Here is a 14,981-nt window from a genome sequence, read left to right on the forward strand (position 1 = left end):
ATGTAGCATGTGGTCTTTTTACAAGCTGGCAGCTGACTTATACCTCCATGCGACACCAGTAGGCAAAACAAAATATGTTCCATACTCACAGTCACGGCTATTATCAGCCCTGAACAACACTCCAGCATTGATTGATTCATTTTTGGGGTTTAACGTCCCAAAACTACCATACGATTATGAGAGACGCCGTAGTGGAGGGCTCTGGAAATTTAGACCACCTGGGGTTCTTTAACGTGCACCCAAATCTGAGCACATGGGCCTACAACATTTCCGCCTCCATCGGAAATGCAGCCGCCGCAGTCGGGATTCGATCCCGCGACCTGCGGGTCAGCAGCCGAGTACCTTAACCATTAGACCACCGACGCAGGGCACACACTCCAGCATTTAAATTCAGATAAACTCAATAAAGTGTATGAGAAGACAACCACCGCTGTAGCTCAATTGGCAGAGCATTAGACGCAGCATTCAAAAGTTGCAGGTTTATCCCTGCCAGCACAAAATGTTTCTTTTGTCCACTAATTCTCCCTTTTATGCATGTCATTACTACCACTAACAACACCTACACTTTCCTTCGCTTGATTGGCAGTTCCAAAGAGCTCTTAAAATTCCCCTTTGTCCAAAAATAATTAGAATGTCAACATGTAGAAATCAATTACAACATGTGCATACATGATTTTCACCCTTTTGTGCAGATTTATGTTAAAGAGACGGCGTAGAACGAAAAACAAGCGATTCCTTTCAGAGGTGCAGAGAAGCGTGGAACTTATGAGCGTGTTTCCAACGTGCTCGCTCTTAGAAGGGCAAAAAAGTTGGGGAGGGGGGGGGGATGGCGCGAACACATTCCCCCCCCCCCCCCCCAACACCGCCCCTGGCATTTGCCTGGCGTAATTCAACCGAAGCACTGCGGCACTCGATATAGCAACACAGTTTGGTTAACCTAATAAATGTTGAAACTAATAATTGTTAGAATTTACGTCCAGAAACGCGATACTATTATGATGGACGTCGTAGTGAAGGGTTCAGGACTTCGACCACCTGGGGTTCTTTTGACGTGCACCTAAAAGCACACGGGCCTCAAGCATCCACCGAAAATGCGGTCACCACGGCTGGAATTCGGTCCCGCGAGAGGGGGGCGTGAAACAAACCTAAACTACGCCTACTAACTGCATTGAGTGACTTATCAAAGATATAAAGGAACGAAACGGTACTGACACGCGATAACATTGCATGTCGAATATGGCGGTGTAAATAAGCACATTGTTGCGACCGCACAATACGAAAGGGGTTGAAAGAAGATGTGAAACGTCCTTCAAGGGCTACACTTACGAAGGATGGTTAGCAGAAGCACAGCTTGACGATCCAAACGAAAACGTGGCCTTGTGTTTTTTTCTTCGATCGCGTTTCGTGGCGAACATCTCCGTCCTGCATTCGCCATTACAAAACACGGCATTACGGAACAATACGGTGAAAACACTAAACTACACCTCTGAAGAAGTTATGCGACAGCTATAAAATGTTCTTAATGAGTAAATCGCAGTACTTAACAAAAGGGCCACGTCTAGGGCACTCCCGTTTCCGGCAGTACAGCCAAGACACTTTTCTTTAGTTTTTGAATACGCCGCGTATGCGAGTCTCGCCTCATTGCGTCTCGGAAGGGTGAACCGCTTCCCCAGGCGAATAACTGGAAGCCGTGAATGAAATAAGGAAGAGCTCACCTGAACTCGGTCGGACTCCGATGGAACAGTACTGCAAGCTTCTGGACGATGACAGCCACGTAGACGTTCCAGATGCGGATGCCGAACGAGGCTCATGCAGGCTCAGACTCGCGCTCACGAGCCACGGGGTACTGTCTTCACTTGCAACCAGCGGCCAATCAGATGACGCAAAGCGGCAAGCCGTGATACGCGTGCTCGAAGCGCTTCTTCTTTTTTGCCGACGCCGTCTCATTTCAATATATCAGCGACTAGCAAAGGCACACATGGTAAGGAACTATAGTTTAAAGTGTTCACACACCTTCTGTAGAGTTAAGCCAGTTCAGCCACAGAAGGCTCAGCCGTTAAGCCAAGCTGTCACTTCGCCGGTTCGCCCTCGCCTTCGCTAGGTGTGCCATAACTCTCTAGATGTCGCAGCAAGCGTGTAGACAGTTTCGGTTTGATTTTTGTGAAACTGAAACTCCTGACAAGTACATGTAGTTGCCCCCTGGCTGGTTTTAGAGCGGTGATCAGCACAGATTTGCATATTAGTCACAGTTTATTAGGCATGTACCAGGTACTTGCGAAGGTCTCATAAAAACTGTACGGTCCACGTTGCTCAAGAAACGTCGTACAAGCGATCGAAAATAAATATTTGAGTATGGTCAGATACGATCAATCGCAACCTGCGCGTGATCGAAAAGTAGAAAAACGCTCTAAATAGCTGCGAAGTCGAACAAAGCCAATTAACAAATGCTACAGCCGCAGAACGACGCTCTCTAAAGCAATGGCCCAAGCCCTTCCCGCATACTTTTGCACCTAATACTTTTTTTTACGTCGCCCCGTCGCGGTGGTCTAGTGGCTAAGGTACTCGGCTGCTCACCTGCAGCTCGCGGGTTTGAATCCCGGCTACGGCGGCTGCATTTCCGATGGAGGCGGTAATGTTGTAGGCCCGTGTGCTCAGATTTGGGTGCATGTTAAAGAACCCCAGGTGGTCGAAATTTCCGGAGCCCTCCACTACGGCGTCTCTCATAATAATATAGTGGTTCTGGGACGTTAAACCCCACATATCAATAGTTTCTTTTTTACATCAACTGCTGTTTTCGGCCAAGCTTACGATAACTGACAGTTTTACAAACGATTGTAAAAAAGAGAGAGAGAGAGCACTAAAAAAAAACGTATGGCTTCACCATCACTGTGAAACACGAGCGTACGTCACATGGCGAGCGCCTCGCCGTTCATTGAGTTCACTCTATGTCACTCGTCAAGCGTTATATATATATATATATATATATATATATATATATATATATATATATATATATATATATATATATATATATATATATATATATATATATATATATATATATATATATATATATATATATATATATATATATATATACATATATATATATATATATATATATATATATATATATATATATATATATATATATATATATATATATATATATATATATATATATATTGTTATGGCGTATATTAGCAGGCACACAGCGAGTATACACAATGGCGGCAGTAACGGCCAAGCACGGACTCTCAGCGCGAGCGGCGTCCTTTTTTGGGTAGCCCCACTAGAGAACACTTGAGAGTTTGACCCACTTCAGTGTTCGGCGGCTTCTCTACAATTACCCCGGGGTCGAAGAGGGAGCCACCGGGCGACCTAACAGCTTGTCACTACGAGCGGGTCATAGTAAGCCTTCAGGCGCTCCACGTTGACTATGTCGCGCACGCGACGGCGCATGTCCGAAGATTGTTCAATTGGCTCGACAAGATAGTTGACTGGAGATGTGCGCTCGATCACACGGTAGGGACCTTCATATTTCGGGAGTAGTTTGGAAGAAAGGCCAGCTACAGAGGTCGGGATTGAGAGCCATACAAGGGAACCAGGAAGGAACGTGGGTTCAGAAGTGGCGGAGCCATCACGAATACTCTTCTGCTGCTCTTGCTCATGCGTCGTGAATGTCTTGGCCAGCTCGCGACACTCTTCAGCAAGTCTGGCTGTCTCGGAAATAGGTGCACACTCAGATGGATCCGGCGTGTACGGGAGTATCGTGTCGATGGTGTGTGACGGGTGCCTTCCGTACAGCAAGAGGAAAGGTGAAAAACCGGTCGTGCTCTGAGGGGCGGTGTTGTAGGCGTAGGTGACGAAGGGCAGTATAGTATCCCAATTCGTATGGTTGGCGACGACGTACATCGAAAGCATGTCGCTGAGGTTGCGGTTAAAGCGTTCGGTCAGACCCTTCGTCTGCGGGTGGTAAGCAGTTGTTTTGCGTTGGACAGAATGGAACTCCGTGAGAATGTCTTCGACGACTTCTGACAAGAAGACACGGTCTCGATCGCTGAGAAGCTCCTGAGGTGGACCGTGGCGCAGTATAAATCGATGCTTTAGGAAGGACGCAACAACACGCGCAGTAGCCGCAGGGATAGCGGCGGTTTCGGCGTATCGCGTTAAATGATCTACGGCGACGATGGCCCAGCGGTTACCAGCCGACGTCAGAGGAAGTGTTCCTTACAAATCGATACCTATGCGCCCAAACGGACGCTCAGGGCAAGGTAATGGTTGCAGACTGGCTGGCGACATGTGTGCTGACGGTTTGCGGCGTTGGCAAGCGAGGCAGGAGCGAACAAACTGCTGCACGTAGCGGTACATCCCGCGCCAGAAGTAGCGTTGTCGAATGCGACGGTAGGTTTTGAATACCCCAGAGTGCGCGCATTGCGGATCAGAATGGAAGGATTCAGATATCTCTGACCGCAAACTGCGGGGTATCACGAGTAACCACTGCCGGCCATCGGCGTCGTAATTGCGTCGGTGTAGAAGGCCGTCACGGATGGCGAAATGGCGAGCTTGACGACGCAAGGCACGCGTGGATGGCGTTGCGGATGGATCAGAGAGCAAGTCGATGAGCGGGCCGATCGAATTATCCTTTCGCTGTTCGGTAGCGATGATGTCAACATCAATGGCAGAAACAGCAGCCGAGGATACTGAGCAGAGCGCATCACCTTCAGGCAGAGGGGAGCTCGAGAGGGCGTTGGCGTCAGCATGCTGGCATCCGTTGCGGTACAGCACGCGGATGCCGTAGTCTTGTAAGCGAAAAGCCCAACGGGCGAGACGGCCTGAGGGATCCTTCAATGATGAAAGCAAGCAGTAGTGCATGATGGTCGGTGACGACATCGAATGGGCGACCATACAAATAAGGTCGAAACTTTGTAAGACCCAGACGATCGCCAAGCACTCTTTCTCCGTGACGGTGTAGTTTGTCTCGGCTCTCGTGAGCGTACGGCTTGCATATGCTACGACATATTCAGGGAATCCGGGTTTGCGCTGCGCGAGGACAGCGCCGAGGCCTACACCACTGGCGTCTGTGTGCACCTCCGTCGGGGCCGTAGGGTCGTAGTGGCGTAGAATGGGAGGAGACGTCAGCAAATGGCGGAGCTTCGCGAACGCGTCGTCGCACTCAGACGACCACGAATTGAGGGTCCCGTTACTTCCAAGGAGCTTCGTCAGCGGTGATATAATCGTAGCAAAGTTTCGTATGAAGCGTCGGAAGTATGAGCACAGGCCCACGAAACTACGCAGTTCTTTGACGGACGCAGGTTTGGGGAATTCAGCCAGGGCCCGAAGCTTGGCTGGGTCAGGAAGAATGCCATCCTTAGACACGACGTACCCTAGGATGGTGAGTTGCCGTGCTGCAAAGCGGCACTTCTTCAGATTTAGTTGCAAGCCGGCATTTCTCACACGTGCGAAAACTTCTTTCAGACGTTGGAGATGCGTGGAGAAATCTGGGGCGAACACAACAACGTCATCGAGGTAACACAAGCACGTGTGCCATTTCAAGTTGCGCAGAACGGTGTCCATCATGCGCTCAAAGGTCGCAGGTGCATTACATAGACCAAACGGCATGACGTTGAATTCGTACAAGCCGTCGGGTGTGATGAACGCAGTCTTCGGTCGAGCGTCATCAGCCATGGGTACTTGCCAGTACCCCGAGCGCAGATCGAGAGAAGAAAAAAATTCGGCTCCGTGAAGGCTGTCAATTGCGTCATCGATGCGCGGCAGTGGATAAACATCCTTGCGAGTGATCTTATTGAGCCGTCTGTAGTCCACACAGAAGCGCACAGAACCATCTTTCTTCGCGACAAGAACAACAGGAGACGCCCATGGACTGTCCTAGGGCCGAATAACGTCGCGTCTGAGCATATCATCAACCTGCTCGTTAATTTCCCGACGTTCAGCAGGCGACACGCGGTAGGGACGTTGCCGTAATGGTGGATGGGCACCAGTGTCGATACGATGTGTAACAGCGGACGCGCGACCGAGAGAACTTCGCCCAACATCGAAAGAAGAATGATATTCTCGCAGCAGGTCCAGAAGCTAGGAACGCTGTACCGACGTAAGATTGTCATCAATGTAAGGGCCAAATACATCAGGAGATGATGAATCATAAGTGGAAACAGCGCTGACGGTACACGAACTGGGACAACGCGAGTCATCAGGTACGTCCAGGACTTGTGCGTTATCCACTGGTTCCACTCTGCCGAGACATTCCTCTCGAACCAAGGTAACAGTGTACGGGGATGGGTTGGTCACAAAAATAGCGGCGTTGCTCTGGGTGATTTGCATGGTCGCGAAAGGTACTAGCAACCCTTTTCTCCGGCAAGCACGGTCGGATGGCGAAACGAATGCGATTGTGTCGGAGAGTCCAGCACAGCAGACAGATACACCCATTGCCGAGCTTGGAGGCACTACGGTATCGTCTTTTATGAGAACCTTACTCAGATTCGAGGGACTGTCTTCCGGCGTCAAATGCGAGAAGGGTGAAAGTTCAATTTCGGCAGCGGCACAATGGATGACGGCGTCGTTGCGGGAGAGAAAATCCCACCCCAGGATGACGTCATGAGAGCATGCAGGAATGATGGTGAATTGGCCGACATACAGAACGTCCTGAACGACAACGCGAGCTGTGCACTCTGCTGAAGGATGTATACGTTGTGAACCGGCAGTACGAAGGGACAACCCAGAAATTGGCGTCGTCACTTTTCGAAGCAAGCGGCAAAAGTTTTCATCCATAACGGATACTGCACCTCCAGTGTCAATAAGAGCAGATGCATGAACACCGTCCACAAGCACGTCTATGATATTAGATGGGCGGCTCTGAGGGCTTTCACATCGCAATAGCATCGCAGTCCTTGCCTCGGGAACTGCGACGACTAGTTTTCGCGCTCATGAGTAGCCGAACTTGGCCTCATGGGGGACAGGGAACGACGTTGTGGAGACGGCGACCTTCGAGGAGATGGACCTGGGCGAGACGGCGGTGGCATAGACGGTGGTTCGTCGTGATAGGGACGGCTGAGGTGGCCAGCAATAGGCGAAGAAATTGGAGCCGGCTGTACACGATGGCAATAACGGGCTACATGACCGGCGTAACCACAGTCAAAGCAGATGGGCCGGTTGTCGGGTGTGCGCCATCGGTTCGCTGGGGTAGGTCCTGTCCATGACGCAAAAGCCGATGGACGGAACGGTGGCTGGAAAGGCTGCAGGAGGTGCTGAAGCTGAGTCTGAGAGGTCACGTCAACATACGTAGCCGGCATAGCCGCTGCAAAGGATGGAGGTCGTGTGGCAGCTTCGGTGTAAGTCAGTGGGGCGGGCGGTTGAACGACTGGAGGCGGCTTGGCGACAACTTGGGCGTAACTTGGGGGCGCAGGGGCCGGAAGCTGTAGTGGTTGGTATGCAGGCATGACCTCCGCTATTTCCTGCTCAATTGCTCAGCGGGTCGGTGGAAGAATGGTAGTGGCCGATTGTTGAGCAGCCGGTGGGTGGGCAAAGGGCATGAGAGAGAACTGCCGCGCGATTTCCTCACGTATGAAGGACTTGAGGTCTGCCAGCAGTGCCACCCGATCACAGCTCGCCTCCAAGCCTGCAAGCCCTGCATCTCGTGGGGTGGAGCGACGGGTCATCGAACGCTGCCGGCGGAGCTCCTCGCAGCTCTGGCACAGCGTGATGACCTCAGCTACTGTGCCTGGGTTTTTGGCAAGCAGCATCGTGAAGGCATCATCGTCAATGCCCTTCATGACGTTCCGGATCTTGTTTGATTCGGACATGCTGTCATTGGATTTCTTGCACAGGTCCAGGACATCTTCTATGTAACTGGTGAATGATTCACCGGCCTGCTGAGCGCGTTCGCGTAAGCGCTGCTCTTGCAGCTTACGAACGGCAGGGCGGCCAAAAACGTTGGTAACAGCGGTCTTGAAATTGGACCAGGTTGCGAAATTGGACGCGTGGTTGTTGTACCACAAGCTTGCAACACCCGCAAGGTAGAACACCAAGTTTGTCAACTTGCCGTCTTCGTCCCATTTGTTGGAGACGCTCACGCGCTCGTAAATAGCGAGCCAGTCCTCCACGTCAGTGCCATCGGCACCCGTGAAGATGGGTGGATCTCGGATCCTGGGGACACCGGGACAAGGGGGTGGCATGGGAGGAGGCGTTTGCTGAGAGGCGTCGTGGGACATGGTAGATTGCAGGGTACGTGAACGCAGTTCCCAGGGCATCAAAGGGGATCGTAGCACTCTCCACCAATTTGTTATGGCGTTTATTAGCAGGCACACAGCGAGTATACACAATGGCGGCAGTAACGGCCAAGCACGGACTCTCAGCGCGAGCGGCGTCCTTTTTTGGGTAGCCCCAATAGAGAACCCTTGAGAGTTTGACCCACTTCAGTGTTCGGCGGCTACTCTACAATATATATATGTATATATATATATATATATATATATATATATATATATATATATATATATATATATATATATATATATATATATATATATATATATATATATATTGAAAAAGGGTTTATTGGCGACTGTTGCGACGGTGGTTCTACGATGAAACACGATCGGGAAAGAGCAACGGTCAAGCAGATGCCGGTGATGATCAGCACGAGCCGAGCGAGCGAAGCCCAGGACCCAGTACCCAAGCGGAGGCGATGTTGGTTGCCAACGATGCGTTTTATTCTTCACAATTTTCCCCCGCCGAAAAAGAGCCATCCTGGCGACCTAAGACTCTGGAGGCAGAGGGCTATAATATGGCTTAAGGCGGGCGACGTGGACGATGTCACGTCCGCGCCGGCGCATGTCGTCAGATGGGGAAAGTGGCTCGATGAGAAAATTCACCGGTGAGGTTTGCTCCAAAACGCGGTAAGGACTCTCGTACTTCGGGACTAGTTTTGAGGAAAGGCGGGGGGTTTGGTAAGGAACAGCCAGCCATACAAATGATCCCGGGAAATAGCTGTGGGTTCGTGAAGAGCCGTCGTTGTTTTCTTTCTGGCGCTGCTGTTCTTGTGATGTAAAAGGTGGTGCATATCTGTGATCGCAAGCTGCGGGGGACAACCAAGAGCCACTTACGACCTTCAGGGGCGTAGTTGCGTCGGTGTATCAGCCGATCACGAATGGCGAAATGAGCAGCTTGACGTCGGAGAGATCGTGATACCGCAGTGGTTGACGATCCAGAGAGACAGTCAAAAAGGGAAGTGATCCATGGGTCCTTGTGTTGTTCCCTGGCAAACGAGTCGAGGTCGAGAGATGCGATGGAGTTTGTACCAGTGGTTCCGCAGGCCGAGTCGGGAGGTAAAGGCGAACGGGACAGGGCGTCGGCGTCGGAATGCTTGCGTCCGCTGCGATAGATCACGCGAATGTCGTACTCCTGGATTTGCAGTGCCCGCCGAGCTAGGCGGCCAGAAGGATCTTTCAATGTGGCGAGCCAACAAAGTGCATGGTGGTTCGTTACCAGGTCGAATGGGCGATCGTACAAATAAGGGCGGAACTTGCGAAGCACCCACACTAGCGCTAAGCACTCTTTTTCAGTGACGCTGTAATTGGCCTCAGCTTTAGTGAGCGTGCGACTCGCATAAACGACGACGTATTCGGAGTAGCCCGGCTTGCGCTGGGCCAGGACAACGCCAAGACCAACCCCGCTAGCCTCTGTGTGAACTTCCGTTGCAGCTGTTGGGTCGAAATGCCGTAGATTGGGAGGAGATGTTAGCAGACTACGGAGCGTGGCGAACGCGACGTCGCAGTCAGGAGACCAGGATGAAAGGTCTGCGTCACCGCGTAGGAGGTTGGTCAGTGGTGACATGATCGACGCAAAATTTCGAACGAAGCGCCGGAAATACGAGCATAGTCCGATGAAACTGCGTAATTCTTTCAGTGTAGTAGGTTTCGGGAACTCGGCGACTGCTCGCAGTTTTGCAGGGTCGGGTAGAACAACATGATTGGACACGATGTGCCCTAAGATGGACAGCTCTCGCGCAGCGAAGCGGCACTTTTTGAGGTTCAGTTGGAGCCCAGCGTTATTTAAACACGTCAGAACCAGTTGGAGCCGAAGCAGATGTGTAGGAAAATCGGGAGAGAAAACGACAATGTCGTCAAGGTAGCATAGACACTCAGACCACTTCAGTCCACGCAGTGTGTTGTCCATGAGTCGTTCAAACGTGGCAGGGGCATTACAAAGCCCAAAAGGCATTACGTTAAATTTATACAGGTCATCTGGTGTAATGAACGCAGTTTTTGCTGTGTTGGGGGCTGGCTGGTCCCGACGAAGCAGAAGAAGAAGACGGCCGACGGAGACGTACGCGGCCGGCGGGGACGCCGACCAGCCCGAACATGCGGGTTGGCGCGAAACGCCAAAGGAAAGAACAACAACCGCACTCCACGGTTACCCAACACACACTCTCTTTATTTTACAGTCGCCTTTAAATCCTAGATGCCAGAGCGGTGCCCCCTGGCATCCTCACATGTCAATCCGAAACCGAAAACCCAGAACACAACAATCATCCCCTCCTCGAAAAAAGCACACCTATACACTGTTTATATTTATACATGCTCGATACCAACATATTTTACATGGTATGTACATTAAAACACATGAAAATTCAGAGCACGGCACACCGAACTCACACACTACAAGTCCTGAAAATGCACTGACAAACAAGAAAAAATGTACACAACTGTTCGGAACAAGAGTTCTACATCACGTAGTCTTCGAACCGACGCGGCTTCTGCCGCTTCCGCTTAGGGCGGGCCCTTTTGGGTGTAGAATCAGGTGTCTCTGCACCTTGGTCACTTCTGCTCTGATGTGACACATCAAGAGCAGTCGAAGATTGTGAAGGCTCTGAACGAGCGTTAAAATTTGCGGTCTCATCAGAGCTCGCAGCATGAGCTTCGGAAGAATTTTGCGGACAGGAGTCCGGTTCAACGGTCGCAGCCGTATTTGAAGGTTCAAAGTGAGCCGTAAGACTTGGTGTACTTGAACCAGCGACACCGACTGGTAACTCCTCCCCCCTTGAAGAAATGCCTGTACATGGAGGCTACATGTAATAATCGGATGGATAGTTGAAAGGCGCGGACGGAACGTGATGGGGAAGACTTTTAGGCGTTGAAGGTGAATCCGTATGAAAAATAACAAGGCGCGAAACATTCCAGATGTTACCATCACTTAAGCGAAACGAAGTGGGGCTAACCTGGCCCACGACTTTGTAAGGACCCCGATACATGGGGCGCTTGCCTGGCACACGAACCTTGACTAGATCGCCAGTGCGAACTTTGGACTGCTTTGCACCTCGACGGGTGTCGACATACCTTTCCATTGCTTGTTGATGAGAAAAAACCCTGGTACGGATTTGATCAGAAGAAGACACTGCTATGTTACGAGGCAAAGAGACTATGTTGAGAGCAACTCGTGGTTGCCTACCGTAGAGAAGTTGAGCAGGAGACACTCCAGCGGTGCCTTGTGGTGTGAACCTGTACGAAGCTAAACATTCAGTCAAGACTTGCTTGAGGGGACGGTGCTCTAATTGGGCGATCTGGATATGTTCCTTCAGAACGCGGGCATTTTGTGGAACATTATGCAAAGGACCGATGATGTCCATGCCAAGTTTCTGCCAAGGCCGATCAGGCCACTGGACTGGCTGCAATGGAGAAAATGCAGGTTTGGCAGACTTGTCAGCTGCCTGACATATATGGCAGTTTTAAACTGCATGCTCGACCTGCTTGTCTAAGGCTGGCCACCAGTACCTGTCTCGGAGATTGTGTTTGGTGCGGACAATGCCTGGATGCGCCTCATGGGCAAGCTGTATTAGCTTGTTACGGAAAGAACCAGGGGGAATCACGCGTTCATCGCGGAAAAGCAAGTCCTCGACACAAGACAGTTCCTGTCGGACTGCGAAGTAAGGCAAAAATTCAGAAGCAAGAGCACATTTGGAAGGACTGGAAATTGGTGTTTTAGGCCTTCGCAGACGCGGTCGGGGAGGACGCCAGCAAGCCCGAGCGTCGCAAGGCCCTGCTGCTCAACGCGTTGGGCCCTGCCGGGTTAAAGCCCTTCTATACTTTGGAAGCAATCAACGCGTCGCCGAAGCCAGCGTCGGGCGATGCCTTCAAGACTGCTGTTGCTCTTTTCGATGAACATTTTAAAGATGTCTCTTGCGATTATCTCGCACACGTAAAATTCCAAGAAAGGCGACAATTGCCTGACGAGCCAGTCGCCGAGTTCATTACTTCTCTTCGAACGCTCGCCGCGTCGTGCGGCTTCGGCGCGCTCGAGGATGATATGATCCGCCATCAGCTTTTCACCGGGGTAGCCTCGCAAAACGTCCGCTGCCGCATGCTTCAAAAGGGCTCCTCCATTTCATTATCCGAAGCCCTCTCGATTGCGCGAGAGGACGAGCTTATTCGCTCCCAGTTGGAGCAATTCGCTCCGCATTCAGTGCAGCAACTTTCTGCTGCAGGAGGCCAAGGCGGCGGCTTTTTTTTCACGGCACGCGTCAACATGGCCGCCCTTCGACTTGGCGCGGCGGCCAACATGGACGCCCGCCTGCACAGTGCTTCTGTGGCGGCCAACATGGCGGCCTCTCTGCGTCGCGGGAGCGAGGAAGCCGGCAATACGGCGGCCCCATTCCGCCAAATTCTGGTTTTCAGGAACAGCACCGAGCCCCTAACTCGCGTTCGCAAATTTCTTCTCCAAGCGCAACCGCACATTGCTTTCGTTGCGGATCGGCTCGGCATTTAGCCAATTTTGCGCAGTGTCCCGCGAGAAACCGCACTTGTCTTGCGTGTGGAAAAATCGGATATTTTCAGTCCGTATGCAATCCCATCCTCGTCGCCATTGCTGTGTTGGGGGCTGGCTGGTCCTGACGAAGCAGAAGAAGAAGACGGCCGACGGAAACGTAGGCGGCCGGCGGGGACGCCGACCAGCCCGAACACACGGGTTGGCGCGTAACGCCGCAGGAAAGAACAACAACCGCACTCCACGGTTACCTAACACACACTCTCTTTATTTTACAGTCGCCTTGAAATCATAGATGCCAGAGCGGCGCCCCCTGGCATCCTCACATGTCAATCCGGAACCGAAAACCCAGAACACAACAGTTTTCTGGCGATCAGCTTCTGCCATAGGAACCTGCCAGTATCCAGATCGTAAGTCTAAGGAGGAGAAGAATTCGGCTCCTTGGAGGCTGTCAAGGGCGTCGTCAATGCGCGGTAGTGGATAGACGTCTTTCCGCGTCAACTTGTTTAATCGCCAGTAGTCGACGCAAAATCGAATTGATCCATTCTTCTTTCAAACTAGAACGACAGGAGATGCCCAAGGACTGTGCGATGGTTGAATAACGTGACGACGTAGCATCTCTTCGACCTGGTCGTTGATGACGTGACGTTCTGCAGCAGAGACACGGTACAGTCTTTGACGCAATGGCTGGTGCGAGCCGGTGTCAATTTAGTGGTGCACTGCCGAAGTACGACCCAATTGCGGCTGAGAAACGTCGAATGAATTAGCGAAGTGCTGGAGGAGATTAAGAAGCTCGGCACGTTCTTGAGCAGTTAAGGTGTCGGCGATGGAGCTCGAGAAGGTGTCACTCGACAAGCATTCCAGTGGGGAAAGGGCATGAAGTTCGGTAGAGGCGCTACTGCACGATTCGTCTGGCATGTTAAGGAATAAAGAAGAATCAAGGTAATCCACTCGGCCAAGACATTCGCCGGCAAGTAGCGTAAGCGGTGCAGAAAGGGGGTTGTGGACGAAAATATTGCTTCGGCCAGCATTGACGTCAAGTGTAGCGAAAGGCAAAGAAACGGCTCTGCGGCTCATGAAAATGTCGGAAGGTGTAAACATTACCGTAGCATCGTTATAGTCATCGCAGCAAACCGGGAAAACGGCAAGAGAGGCTGGCGGAATTTCAGTGTCCTCACGCACGACAAGTTTTGGCGACCGCTCAAGGGTTTCGTGCAAAGATTCGTCACACAGGTGCGAAAATGGAACTTCAGCGCGTGCGCAGTCGATGACGGCATGATGATGTGACAGGAAGTCCCACCCGAGGATAACGTCTTGCGAGCACACCGAAAGGACGATGAACTCGACAACGTACATAGAACCTTGGATGAAAATGCGGGCTGTACAGGTGCCAAGAGGTCGAACTGGTTGTGCGCTAGCCGTACGAAGTGATAGACCAGAGAGGGGCGTGGTCACTTTGCGTAGGGAGTGGCAGAGCTGGGCGGCTATAACAGAAACGGCAGCACCTGTGTCGGTGAGGGCAAAGGTAGAAAAACCATCGACAGATATGGCGACGACGTTAGCTGGTAAAGTGCGAGGACTTGAGCATTTCGACGACGGCGCAGTTCTTGCCTCTGGAACTGCGGCGTTCAGTTTTCCCGGTTGGAGGAAGCCGGTCTAGGACGCATTGGGGACAGTGATCGCCTGCGAGGAGATGGGGAGCGGGGAGAGAGAGTCTGAGGTGAGGGCTGGGGTGACCGAGACTCAGGAAGGTTAGTGTATCCATACTGCGGTGAGGTATAGGGAGCAGGTATGTGCATGGGCTGTGGGTCATACGGTAACGGCCGAGTAGCGTCGTGGAGAGGTTGGAAGCGATGGCGACAATATCGTGCCACATATCCTGGAGTGCCGCAGGCGTAGCAGATCGGTCGATTGTCAGGAGTGCGCCAGGAATTGCTGACTCGTGGTGCGGCCCAAGGTGTCGAAAAAGGGGCGGAGTGGGGAGCAACTGAAGACATGGGTGGCAAATGCTGCTGGCGGGTCTGCTGCGTACCACCTGGGCATACGTAAGAGGCGCGGCCACGGGCTGCATAGCCGGCGCATGGGCAACAGGCATGGCCACAGGCTGCTGGTGGGCAGCGACGGGAACAGCCTGAGCTACCTGTTCGGCAATAACGTCGCGGAGTGGTGAGGGCAGACGAGAGGACGGCGGCTGCTGCGTGAAG

At 51.9% G+C, this 14,981-nt stretch overlaps 1 protein-coding gene across 6 annotated transcripts in view; it reads right to left on the reverse strand.

Annotated features, from left to right (window-relative positions):
• Nucleotides 1–14,981, reverse strand: part of LOC142777422 (uncharacterized) — a 139,481-nt gene that overhangs the window by 41,700 nt on the left and 82,800 nt on the right. Inside the window, exons 1-2 of one of the 6 annotated variants that reach the window (XM_075881791.1) lie at nt 1,716–2,849; nt 1,327–1,422 (exon numbers count right to left, since the gene is read on the reverse strand). The exons of 3 other annotated variants lie outside the window; for them this stretch is intronic. In XM_075881791.1, coding sequence (XP_075737906.1) covers nt 1,327–1,415 — 89 coding nt within the window. In that variant the 5' untranslated portion in view covers nt 1,416–1,422; nt 1,716–2,849. Of the gene's footprint in view, nt 1–1,326; nt 1,423–1,715; nt 2,850–14,981 lie in introns of those variants that run through there. 2 more of the 6 variants (XM_075881792.1, XM_075881793.1) reach the window with 2 other exon arrangements.

Source organism: Rhipicephalus microplus, chromosome X (genome assembly GCF_043290135.1).
Source record: "Rhipicephalus microplus isolate Deutch F79 chromosome X, USDA_Rmic, whole genome shotgun sequence".
NCBI classification, from domain to species: domain Eukaryota; kingdom Metazoa; phylum Arthropoda; class Arachnida; order Ixodida; family Ixodidae; genus Rhipicephalus; species Rhipicephalus microplus.